Here is a 12500-nt window from a genome sequence, read left to right as displayed (position 1 = left end):
GTGTATTTATTTATTTATGTATTTATTATATTTGGCGCACAGTGCTTTCTGTTCTCGTGTATTTATTTATTTATGTATTTATTATATTTGGCGCACAGTGCTTTCTCTTCTTGTGTATTTATTTATTTATGTATTTATTATATTTGGCGCACAGTGCTTTCTCTTCTCGTGTATTTATTTATTTATGTATTTATTATATTTGGCGCACAGTGCTTTCTCTTCTCGTGTATTTATTTATTTATGTATTTATTATATTTGGCGCACAGTGCTTTCTCTTCTCGTGTATTTATTTATTTATGTATTTATTATATTTGGCGCACAGTGCTTTCTCTTCTTGTGTATTTATTTATTTATGTATTTATTATATTTGGCGCACAGTGCTTTCTCTTCTTGTATATTTATTTATTTATGTATTTATTATATTTGGCACAGTGCTTTCTCTTCTCGTGTATTTATTTATTTATGTATTTATTATATTTGGCGCACAGTGCTTTCTCTTCTTGTGTATTTATTTATTTATGTATTTATTATATTTGGCGCACAATGCTTTCTGTTCTCGTATATTTATTTATTTATGTATTTATTATATTTGGCGCACAGTGCTTTCTCTTCTAGTGTATTTATTTATTTATGTGTTTATTATATTTGGCGCACAGTGCTTTCTCTTCTCGTGTAACGCTGATCTACATGGTTTAACCCGCTGTTTTTCTTTTTGAAAACATGACGGAATGGACTGTCAGAAACACTGCATTTTTTTCCCTCAGTCTGTGAAGCTAAATTGTTCTAAAATCTGATAATTTTTTGTCAGGCACTTAACTGAAAACGTCCTATACTGCACATGCATGTGCTATTGTGTTTAATGTGGTGATTTTACCAGTCCTGCCGTGGAAGGGACATGGTTACCGGGTAGTTGAAGCCCTCAGTGACGGTTGCACTTAGCTGAGGAGAATGTAAACGAATCAACGCTTTTCTGAAGGCGGAAATAATTAGATAGACATTGAAATGAATTTTCTCTATCGAAAACACTTCAACACATTTCACAGTGAGCATGTTGCTTTGTGTTTTAACTGCTCTGTTGTACACGTCCATTACAATATTAGCAAACCTCTTCACCTCTTAATCTAGATGTTGGTTAATGAAGCAAATTATCAGTTCAATTAAGGGTTTAATTAGACCTTTTTATTTGTTCTCTAGGATACTAAGACATGTTACTAAGTCAGTCCAGCAATGCATGTATACTAAAGGCTTGTGGTATCATACTAACTAACAAATATGAAAAATCCCCAAATGTATTGCTAACTTTTATGAAACAGAACTAATCACAACAAAAAAATAAAAAATAAAAATTGAAATCTTCTGGGGAAAAAAAGAAAAAAAATATCCAAACATTTGCAACAAAACCAGTTTCATCCTTATTCAACTTAAGGTGTATATATATAGCAGTCTTCCCTTTTCTCAAACTTTACATACACACACACACACACACACACACACACACACACACACACACACACACACACACACACACACACACACACACACGTTTGTATTGCTGTATTTGTGGGGATTTCTCATTGACTCTCACTATATTTTTATTTATTATTTCTAAATCCAGTTAGGCAAAACTCCACTCTGGGTGAAGAACAAGTCATTTAACAAACAAGTCGTTTAAGTCATTTGATGTAATTCAAGTTTATAAAGTTATTTTGAAGGTATTTGACTGGCAACTCTGCTTCCGCTCATTTGACCTGTGCATGGTATTTCCCAGTGTCACGCCCTATTAACTAACTAATTGGGGAGCAGAAATACCGGTCGGAAAAATTCTAATCAGCATACAAATTGCAGGTGGCAACAGGTGAAGAAGCTTACTTACTGGTGGAGGCAGGGATTGAGAGAGAGAGAGAGAGAGAGAGAGAGAGAGAGAGAGAGAGAGAGAGAGAGAGAGAGAGAGAGAGAGAGAGAGAGAGAGAGAGAGAGAGATAATAATAATAATAATAATAATAATAATAATAATAATAATAATAATAATAATAATAATATGAAATAGAGTTTGGCTCCAGTAAAAATCAAAGAGAAGAGAATTTGAACTCGGTCCAGCTGTTTCACACAATGTTACAAGATCCATTGCTACAATGTAACCCCCCAACTTTGTTAAAGCCAGAGAGAACCTCCAGAAAAATGAACATTGTAACTATCTTTAATTACAACTGTGATTAATCTTGTAACTTGCCAAACAGTTGAACTGTGCTCCTAACACTGATCAATAAAATGATTTGAAAGATTCTCTGTGTGTTATACTCACATAGTTTTATCTTGTGCATTGATTTTCATGCTAAATGGAACATCGTGTTCCAGGCGGGTTTATGAATAAAGGTAGGTATGTGAGGGAAATAAAGGTCTGTTCAGGCAGGTTTTTTCATCAGCTCTCGCCTATTTATAATTAAACATGGTTTCCTTGATAGTAAGAGCTGACAATTCCGAAAAGGCCACTGAGCCCTTACCTGGCCCATGTTCTGACCAGGCTTTCCAGCACACACTGCTTAACTGGGACAGCAGGTGGCTTCACTTCACACATCATGTGTAGTCACCACTGGACAGGTCAGGCCAAGTCTAGAACCAGAACAACCATGTGTGACAGGCTGGCGAGTGGTGTGACAATAAACAAGCAAACACAGTGCATCCTTTCAAATACCTCTATGTTTAAACTGTGCTCTGTATCCTGAGTGAAAGTGCTTCACGTGTCTGTGCTGTGCTGTGCTGTGCTGTGCAGCGAGGGATGTGACCTTGAATCAGCTGGCTCTGTGGCTGCAGCTCTGGATCTCCTGCTCAGGTCTTCTGCAGACAGACAAAACAAACATGCACACGCACAGGCTCCCGCAAGGGGCCGTACTGAGGTAGCTGCGTCCGCTTTGTACAATCAAAGATCCTCTATATACAGACAAGGTGGTCACCTCCACTGATTTAACATTGAAACTTCTGTCCGCGTCTGAACGGTGCATCCTGGAAATCCAAAGAGTTCCGGTAGCGACTTTCCCCCCTATCTATATAATGTAAAATCTGCCTCATTTCCTATTCTGTTATTTCTATGATGATGTTTTCACCTGGCCTGACAAGAGCTCTTTATCGCCGAAATGCTGTTAGAAATTGCCACTGTCATGCATATTCATGAGCGGTCAAGACTGGGGCGTGGTTTGGTTTGGTTTGGTAGCGGGTAGATTAGACCTATTATTATTGCATTCACAACTACAAATAGTACTAATGCCTTGGATGTGTTCCGCATTTAGTTGTGGCGATACAGCAATAAATAGTAACCTCTCCCTTTTTAATTTTCCACGGGATGATCTTTTGTAAGTTTTACAACTCCTGAATTCAGCTTTTTATTGATATGCAGCAGATGCTGCTTGGTAGCCATCATAGGATAGGATTGGTTCCTCTAAAAATGTTAATAACCAAAAGTTGTCTTTATCGGAGTTGTTAATAAGCAGCATCTATTGTGTAAATTGTATATCTTTTTTCTTTTAATGTTTCTTACTAAATACCAGCTTACTTGTAGAAATAAGGCACTTGTCAACAATGAGGCCCAAGGTTGCTTGCAGGCTCAATTCGCCATTGCAACATACTTTTTAAAATGTTATCTTATTTCAAATAAACACTAAACAAAATATATGCCATTAGTTTAATTGTGTACACATATATAAGTAACAATTGAATATATTGCTAATTCAATGGTGGGGGGGGCGAATATGAACAAGGGTGGGTAGTCAAGACAAAGATATTTTGAACATATAAAAGGTCATTTCTATTTATGTACGAGATGCAGGAAAGTAATTGTCCTGAAGCTGTTTATTATGTTCACATATTACAAATACAATCTGAAAGGGAGAACCATATCTGTATACCACCTGGTGTGTGGTGATTAAGAGGTGTGTGGTTCCTGTACCACAGTGTTTTAAATAGCTTTTCTAGCATTACTTGGGAGATATGCAAAAGTATCAGTAATCAGTATAACCTGACAGTAAACCACTCTCATGAATAGGATGGTAAATTAATATTGCAGTAATTGCCCACATCAGCATTAAGACATGTTGAGCTTTGTAAATGAAACCCTAAATATTTTCGCTGTGTGAAGAGATTCATTTTAGAACCCTGGTCTAGAGTAAACAGATAATGTTTGGGCTACAACTGGATTTGTGCAATTAATAAAATATCTGACTGTATTTGAAGAGATCTATTGAGTTAGTTCATTGGCTATAATAACCCCTTTAAACTCAACAAAACTGAAAGGTCCTGCTTAATTGCTGTTTAAACTGGTGATCCATTAGTTACTGTAAAACAGGTAATACATTAAATACTGTATTAGGAAAATGTAAATGTTAAACTTTAAAAACGTTTCAACTATTTTTTACTCCTAGAATAACACTCTCAATCAATCTCAATTGCAGTTTATCTTCAAGCAGTAAACCCAGAAGGACGATGGCTACCGCAGACAGCAACATTGAGTTGGCGACTCTCGGTCGACCTTTCCAATTAGGAATGCTGTACGACTGCCGCAGTGACTCCTTCATTCCAGGTAAAGTGACCTTTCATGGCCAACGAAACCCAATGAAAAGTACACAAGGAAAAACAAACAGGCCAATTGAAGCCAATGCACTGTACAGATCAATCTAGTGAATCCAGGTCTGGTCCAGGCTTTTGAAGAAGAGGTGTTCTCTCCACCATACATGTGTAGAACAGAACTGGCACCACATCAGTAATTGCCAAAACGTGTGTAAATCCAACAATGCTACCGATTAAGGTGTTCAACAAATAATCCATTAGGAAGGAAAACATCCTACTTAAAGAAAAAAGAATATCCAGAAAACAAAACAAATCTCACAAGGGTCCGAACTGCGATCCATTTTGGTACCAAGCAAATCGGCGCCAGAGCAGGTCAAACCCCCAAAAATACACAATCAGAATGAGGCTTCTGTGCGAGGTGCTCGTATAACCTGATCAATGAAATAAATAAATAAGCAACCAATTCAATAAATAATGGTATCATCCCAAACAATGGGAAACAGCACAGTCACATCCCAGGACAATCTGCAGCCAGACATTACACAAAAATAAAATATCGCCAACTTGTATTTTAGTTGATCGTCTAATTCTCATTTATATTTTCCTCACCTACCTCTAAAAGTCATTAGACCAATGTATTGAGAATTGTTTTTTGCATGTAGGTCTACCACAAGTCCCATGTCCTTCACATTGGAAGATCATAACTTCCTCCAGCAGAGTCGATTACCCTTTGTTTGCAACATGCTGTAAAAATCCAGCTATGTCTTAAACCAGGGGATTACAGATCAAACCAACAAATGTTTTGGACTGAGTTTTGAAATCTAATTTATACAGCTGAAGGCACTAGCTGAACCCTTCCTCAATTACACTAAATAGGCAACAAAAAATTATCTTAAGTGCTGCAAAGCGCCACAATGCCTTTGAACAGTAAAATGTGGGCTTTAGTACTGTATGGAAGGGAAGGATTTTTAACAAGTGGGAAAATCCTGCTCTGCATTTTTTTAAGTGTTTCTTTATTTCTATGCAGGCGTTACTTTGTGGAACTTGGAGGAGCTGAAAAAAGACATTGATGTTCGTCCAAAACCTTATACAGATTTCCAGATTATTGCATCAGACTCATTAGAGGCAAAATCATCTGCTTTGAATGTTGAAGCATCACTGGCAGCAAGCCTTTTCAGTGGTTTGGTCACAGTTAAAGGATCTGCAAAATATTTAAATGACAAAAAGACTTCTAAAAGACAATGCCGGGTTTCCCTGCAGTATCTTACAACCACTCGCTTTGAGCAGCTCACCATGAATCATTTAGGGTACAGCAATGTAACTTATCCCAATGTGTTTAAAGAAGGTACAGCAACTCACGTTGTTACAGCTGTTCTGTATGGTGCCCAGGCTTTTTTTGTGTTTGACAAGCAGATTTCTTCAGAAGAGAATGAGCAAGATATTCAAGGCAGCTTGACGGTTTCCATAAACAAAATACCCTTCATGTCAATTGAAGGAGAAGGATCCCTAAAAATGACAGACACCGAGAGGAAAAGCACTGAAGGGTTTAGCTGTAAATTCTATGGTGATTTTGCTCTTGAAAACAACCCTGTCAGTTTTGAGGAAGCAATTAAAACATATGCTACCCTCCCACAGTTGCTTGGGGAACATGGAGAAAATGCTGTGCCCATGAGAGTCTGGCTTTACCCATTAAACAAACTGGACTCCCAAGCGTCTCAATTAGTACGGCAAATCAGCATCGGGTTAGTACGTCGCTCACAGCAAGTCCTAGAAGAATTCAATGAGAACGATATGCAATGCAATGACATGATGAACGACTCGGTTGCCATCCAGTTTCCTGAGATAAAGAATAAAATGAGAAAATTCAAAGACATGTGTTCAGAGTACAAACTGGTGTTCCAGAAATCTTTAGCACGAGTGCTACCCTCCATACGAGGTGGCGGGGAAGAGGAAGGTGTACTGGTAGACATACTGACTGGAAAGGAACAGTCACCATTCCAAAACACAATGTTATCAGAATGGCTGGAAGACAAAGAACGAGAAATGAATGTGATGAGGTCTTATCTGAGCATTATGAAAAATGCAACAGTCGTGTCATCAAGCAGTGAGCTGGACCAAATAGTCCTGGATTCCAGCAATGAGTTTGTAGTGTGCTTCACATTTACTTCATTAAAGCAAAAAGAAACTTACCTAAAAGGCTTAAAAAGCTACTTGGCATCCCAAGCTTCTGGGAGCCGTGAAATAAAAACACCAGACGTGTGTGATTCAAAGGAAGAACCTGCAAAATGGTTCAGATCTGTGGAAATATCAAGGCAGATAAGGGAGCGTATACGATTATTTTTGGATTTTGAGGAAGCAAACAAAAGTAAAGAAAGCACCAAGTTCATTGTAGCATCCATACAAGATGACCTGAATGCCGGTTCTTCAGTTTATCTCTATGAAAGAGGAATTTTGGAGACCAAAAACTTTGAGCTTCCATCGAAACCTGAAACACCAGATGTCTGTAGAACAACACATGATAGTGTGGAGCTAAAGTTTCCTCCTCTACGAAATGGTTTTAGTGAGATTGTCACTTATCAGGTTATCTACCAGAATGTTAAACATAGTGAATGGATTACACTGGATACAAAAGTCAAAACGGAGTCCTTCACTGTATCAGGTTTGGAACCAAACAGTCACTACCGGTTCAGGTACCAGGCAGTGTGTAAACCAGGTGTGAGCTTAAGTAGTGACACAACTGAAAGGAAGACGCTTCCAACAAGCCCTCCTGGTAATCCCTCCAAGAACTACATTGACCCACATTCTATAACAATTGTTTGGGATAAGCCATCTTTCATAGGAGAGGATGTGAGCATTATTTGCTATGCAGTTGAATATAGAGAAGATCACGGGGAAAGCAGCATTGATGAAACTACAAAATGGACTGAAATGAAAACCGAGACAGCAAAATGTCTGTACACACTGGAAAAACTAAAGCCCACTCATTCTTACAGATTCAGGGTGTCATCTGTCTGTGGAGAAGCAGGTAGAAGTGGTCCAAGTGAGGAGGTTATAATAGTAACGCCAATGGAAAAGGAAGCTAAATCAAAGAGTGAACCTCAAGATAAAATACAGAGTGAAAGATTTCTACAATTCTCTACATCAATAAAAGAGGGACCACCTTCAGTTCATCGACTATCCTTACATGAGCAGCCCCTTGGACACAGTGAACATTATCAAAAGTTCATATTCGGGAGGGGGGTGGGAAAAGAGACAAATAAAGTAGTCATGGTTGTGGGAGCAACGGGAGCAGGAAAGACCACCCTTATCAATGGGATGATCAATTACATCTTGGGTGTGCAGTGGGAAGATAAGTTTAGATTCAAATTAATCCATGAAGATACAAACCGAACCCAAGCCGAAAGTCAAACCTCTATGGTGACTGCATATGAACTCAGTCACCAACAGGGGTTTCAGGTCCCTTTCTCTATCACCATTATTGACACGCCAGGGTTTGGAGACACAAGAGGTATGGATCAAGATAAACTGATCACTCAGCAAGTCAAAGATTTTTTTTCAGACCCAAATGGAGTTGATCATATTGACGCAGTGTGCTTCGTGGTCCAGGCTTCATTGGCTCGCCTTACAAAACCGCAGCAATATGTTTTTGATTCCATTCTCTCCATTTTTGGAAAAGACATAGAAGAGAATATATTAATACTTGTCACATTTGCAGACTGTGATGATATCCCTGCTTTAGGAGCAATCAAGGCAGCAGAGTTGCCGTGCCACAAAGATAAAAAGGGGCAACCAACCCACTTTGCCTTTAACAATTCTGCAATATATACACAGAATTGTGCGTTGAAGAAGCTTCCTGATGAGGGTGATCGATCTGATTCTGAGAGTGATGAAGAGGACAGTAGCCTTCGAAAAAAAAAAGATGTCTGGCTCCACAGTTCAAAACATATGAAGAGATTCTTCAAGACCTTAGACAAAGTTAAAGGAAAGAGCTTACTTTTAACAAAGAAAGTGCTTGAAGAACGCCAACGCCTTGAGACTGCCCTGGAAAAGCTGGTGCCTCAAATTCGAATGGGTTTGTCTAAGCTGAATGAAATAAAAAGCATGAGGTCGAGTCTGCAACAGCATGAGGCAAACATCACTGCAAATAAAGATTTTGAAACAGAAATAGTAGAAATGAAAGCAAAAAGGAAAAAGACCAACATGTTATCGACCAATTGCAATAACTGTCTGTTTTCATGTCACTCTGCTTGCTATCTTCCTACCCCTGAAGAAATTCACTCATGTGCAGTCATGGACAATGCTGGGAATTGTGTGATATGCCCTGGTAACTGTCACTACACTGCCCATTCATCAGAGATGGCTCTGTGGGAATATGAATCGTTGAAGGTCAAGACAACAATAGGAAATCTAAAAGAAAACTTTGTAAAAGCATCTGGTGAGTTTATGACGACCAAGGAAATACTTGCAAAGCTTGAATATGAATTTGATAGAATTGAAGACAAATTGATGCAACTAATTAGAATGTCATCCAACTGCCTTGCACGGCTTGAGGAAATCGCTTTAAAACCAAACACTCTGTCAACAGTGGAGTACATTGAGCTCCTCATTCACAATGAGAAAGAAGAAGGGAAACCGGGTTTTCAGGACCGTGTCCAAAACTTAATTGAGATGAAGAATCAGGCTGAAATAGTAGCTAAAATCGCCAAAGGAGAGAAACTGCTCCCTGACGAGAAGAGGAAATACAAAGGAAAAATGGAAAAGCTAATAAAATGTGCAAGTCAAATGAAGCAAACATCGTCAATTGTTAAAGCTTGGCACGCAGGACACTGACTCCTACAGTACTGATTCTGGAACAGGGCTTTGATTATTACAGTGATATGAAAGAACTGTTTACTGAAATACTGGTACTTTTGAACACACATAGAAATGCAATAGGGGTGCTTGTGTCAGAGTGATTCTCATGTCAACTAATTCAAACTCTTTCACGATCATCCAATTCTCCAGTACACACCAAGTGTTCATTTCAGCTATTTAATAATTTCAAGTGTCTTTAGAGACTAGCTTGCTTTGCTGTTAACAGCTGAGTTGAACAGATTGGGTACAACAATGGCAATGTAGCCTATGCTTAAAGTTATATAGTTGATCAAGTAAACTTAATTTTTAATTTGTACTTACAGTATAAAATGCAATTTATTGGTACAGCAAGAAGATGATTTTATGTATTGTTTTGGGTGAATCTAAAGATGCTTCAGTATTAGTGCAATGTGCATGATTTAAATAACTGATTAGATTTGTTTATGTATTTCTGTAATAGATAAAGAAGGCAGTTCTTCCATTATATCTATGCTGAGGGTGCTTTTTATTCAGTAGTCAGATTCTGGTTGTTCAGACCCCTCACAATCTGAGGCAGAGCTGTATTTACAAGAACGATATTTCTATAGGGTTGTGTTTCTCATTTCTTTTGGATGGATTATGAAGACCTTGCTTATATGTAACATGCATTGATCTATTGTGTTGCTGATGCACCACCCTTATGGCGGTTTTCCACAGTATGTTCTTCCAGTATTTTTGCAATTTTACCATGCATTTACCATGGTTATACTATGCATTTACAATAGTTTACCCTGGTTTGCCATGTTCTTTTAATATGCTTTACCATGCTGGTCTTTACAATGCTTACCTATTCTTTATGACATTGTGCTATGCTTCTTCTAGGGGGAGTTTTTATAAGGGCAGGGAAACCAAACAACTGATCTCTGGAGCATAAATGTTTCATCAGACCTGTGCTATATTTTGTATTGCTTATCAATGCCTTTACTTTGCTAAGTGAAGAGTTTAAATTGAATTGTGTTTCAATGCTGATTGCAACATAAAGTGGACAGATAACCTGGAAAATGTGTTTGTTTGTAAATTATTGGGATGGGAGTTAGAATGAGTGTCATGAGAAGCTCTTGTGAGCTGTGCATTCAGTTCAGAGTGATTCTCATGAGAAGCTCTTATGAGCTGTGCATTCAGATCAGAGTGATTCTCATGAGAAGCTCTTGTGAGCTGTGCATTCAGATCAGAGTGATTCTCATGAGAAGCTCTTGTGAGCTGTGCATTCAGATCAGAGTGATTCTCATGAGAAGCTCTTGTGTGCTGTGCATTCAGATCAGAATGATTCTCATGAGAAGTGCTTATGAGCTGTGCATTCAGATCAGAGTGATTCTCATGAGATGCTCTTGTGAGCTGTGCATTCAGATCAGAGTGATTCTCATGAGAAGCTCTTGTGAGCTGTGCATTCAGATCAGAGTGATTCTCATGAGAAGCTCTTGTGAGCTGTGCATTCAGATCAGAGTGATTCTCATGAGAAGCTCTTGTGAGCTGTGCATTCAGATCAGAGTGATTCTCATGAGAAGCTCTTGTGAGCTGTGCATTCAGATCAGAGTGATTCTCATGAGATGCTCTTGTGAGCTGTGCATTCAGATCAGAGTGATTCTCATGAGAAGTGCTTGTTGATCTGTGCATTCAGATTAGTGTGATTCTCATGAGATCCTCTTGTTGAGCTGTGCATTCAGATTAGAGTGATTCTCATGAGAAGCTCTTGTGGGCTATGCATTCAGATCAGAGTGATTCTCATGAGATGCTTTTGTGAGCTGTGCATTCAGATCAGAGTCATTCTCATGAGAAGTGCTTGTTGAGCTGTGCATTCAGATCAGAGTGATTCTCATGAGAAGTGCTTGTTGAGCTGTGTATTCAGATCAGAGTGATTCTCATGAGACGTGCTTGTGAGCTGCGCATTCAGATCAGAGTGATTCTCATGAGATCCTCTTGTTGAGCTGTGTATTCAGATCAGAGTGATTCTCATGAGAAGCTCTTGTGAGCTGTGTATTCAGATCAGAGTGATTCTCATGAGAAGCTCTTATGAGCTGTGCATTCAGATCAGAGTGATTCTCATGAGAAGCTCTTGTGAGCTGTGCATTCAGATCAGTGTGATTCTCATGAGAAGTGCTTGTTGAGCTGTGCATTCAGATCAGAGTGATTCTCATGAGAAGTGCTTGTTGAGCTGTGCATTCAGATCAGAGTGATTCTCATGAGAAGTGCTTGTTGGGCTGTGCATTCAGATTAGAGTGATTCTCATGAGAAGCTCTTGTGGGCTGTGCATTCAGATCAGAGTGATTCTCATGAGAAGCTCTTGTGGGCTGTGCATTCAGATCAGAGTGATTCTCATGAGATCCTCTTGTTGAGCTGTGCATTCAGATCAGAGTGATTCTCATGAGAAGTGCTTGTTGAGCTGTGCATTCAGATCAGAGTGATTCTCATGAGAAGTGCTTGTTGAGCTGTGTATTCAGATCAGAGTGATTCTCATGAGACGTGCTTGTGAGCTGTGCATTCAGATCAGAGTTATTCTCATGAGAAGTGCTTGTTGAGCTGTGTATTCAGATCAGAGTGATTCTCATGAGAAGTGCTTGTTGAGCTGTGCATTCAGATCAGAGTTATTCTCATGAGAAGTGCTTGTTGAGCTGTGCATTCAGATTAGTGTGATTCTCATGAGAAGTGCTTGTTGAGCTGTGCATTCAGATCAGAGTGATTCTCATGAGATGCTCTTGTGAGCTGTGCATTCAGATTAGTGTGATTCTCATGAGATGCTCTTGTTGAGCTGTTGTAACAAAGTGCCCGCCCCTGTGTATATTATCTGTTATGTGTTGCGTGTGGTGTGTTTAAATGTTGGTGTATAGACATTGGTACACGGGATATAAACGGGTCTGTGTAACACGAGTGTTTAAAAATGTATATGTGTATTTAGGCACGAGGATTGCACAGCACTTCACGTGCAAGTAAAATGTAGTAATATGTGAGCACGGGGAATTGCACTTTATTAATTCACGTGCTGGGATTCAAGTGAATAATTAATTGGTAATTGAATCCCAGCACAATAGTATATATAGATGCACGTTGTCACA

The 12500-nt window shown here is 38.9% G+C and overlaps 1 protein-coding gene across 1 annotated transcript in view; it reads left to right on the top strand.

Moving 5' to 3' along the window:
• The window catches only part of LOC121306120, a 13491-nt gene extending 3049 nt beyond the window's left edge, over window positions 1–10442 (top strand). Inside the window, exons 3-4 of the mRNA XM_041237837.1 lie at window positions 4443–4570; window positions 5585–10442. Coding sequence (XP_041093771.1) covers window positions 4474–4570; window positions 5585–9387 — 3900 coding nt within the window. The 5' untranslated portion in view covers window positions 4443–4473 and the 3' untranslated portion in view covers window positions 9388–10442. The remainder of the gene's footprint in view (window positions 1–4442; window positions 4571–5584) is intronic.
• The last annotated feature ends 2058 nt before the right edge of the window (window positions 10443–12500 follow it).

This window comes from Polyodon spathula, chromosome 46 (assembly GCF_017654505.1).
Source record: "Polyodon spathula isolate WHYD16114869_AA chromosome 46, ASM1765450v1, whole genome shotgun sequence".
Taxonomy (NCBI): Eukaryota; Metazoa; Chordata; class Actinopteri; order Acipenseriformes; family Polyodontidae; genus Polyodon; species Polyodon spathula.
This window is presented reverse-complemented; position numbering and strand designations above follow the sequence as displayed.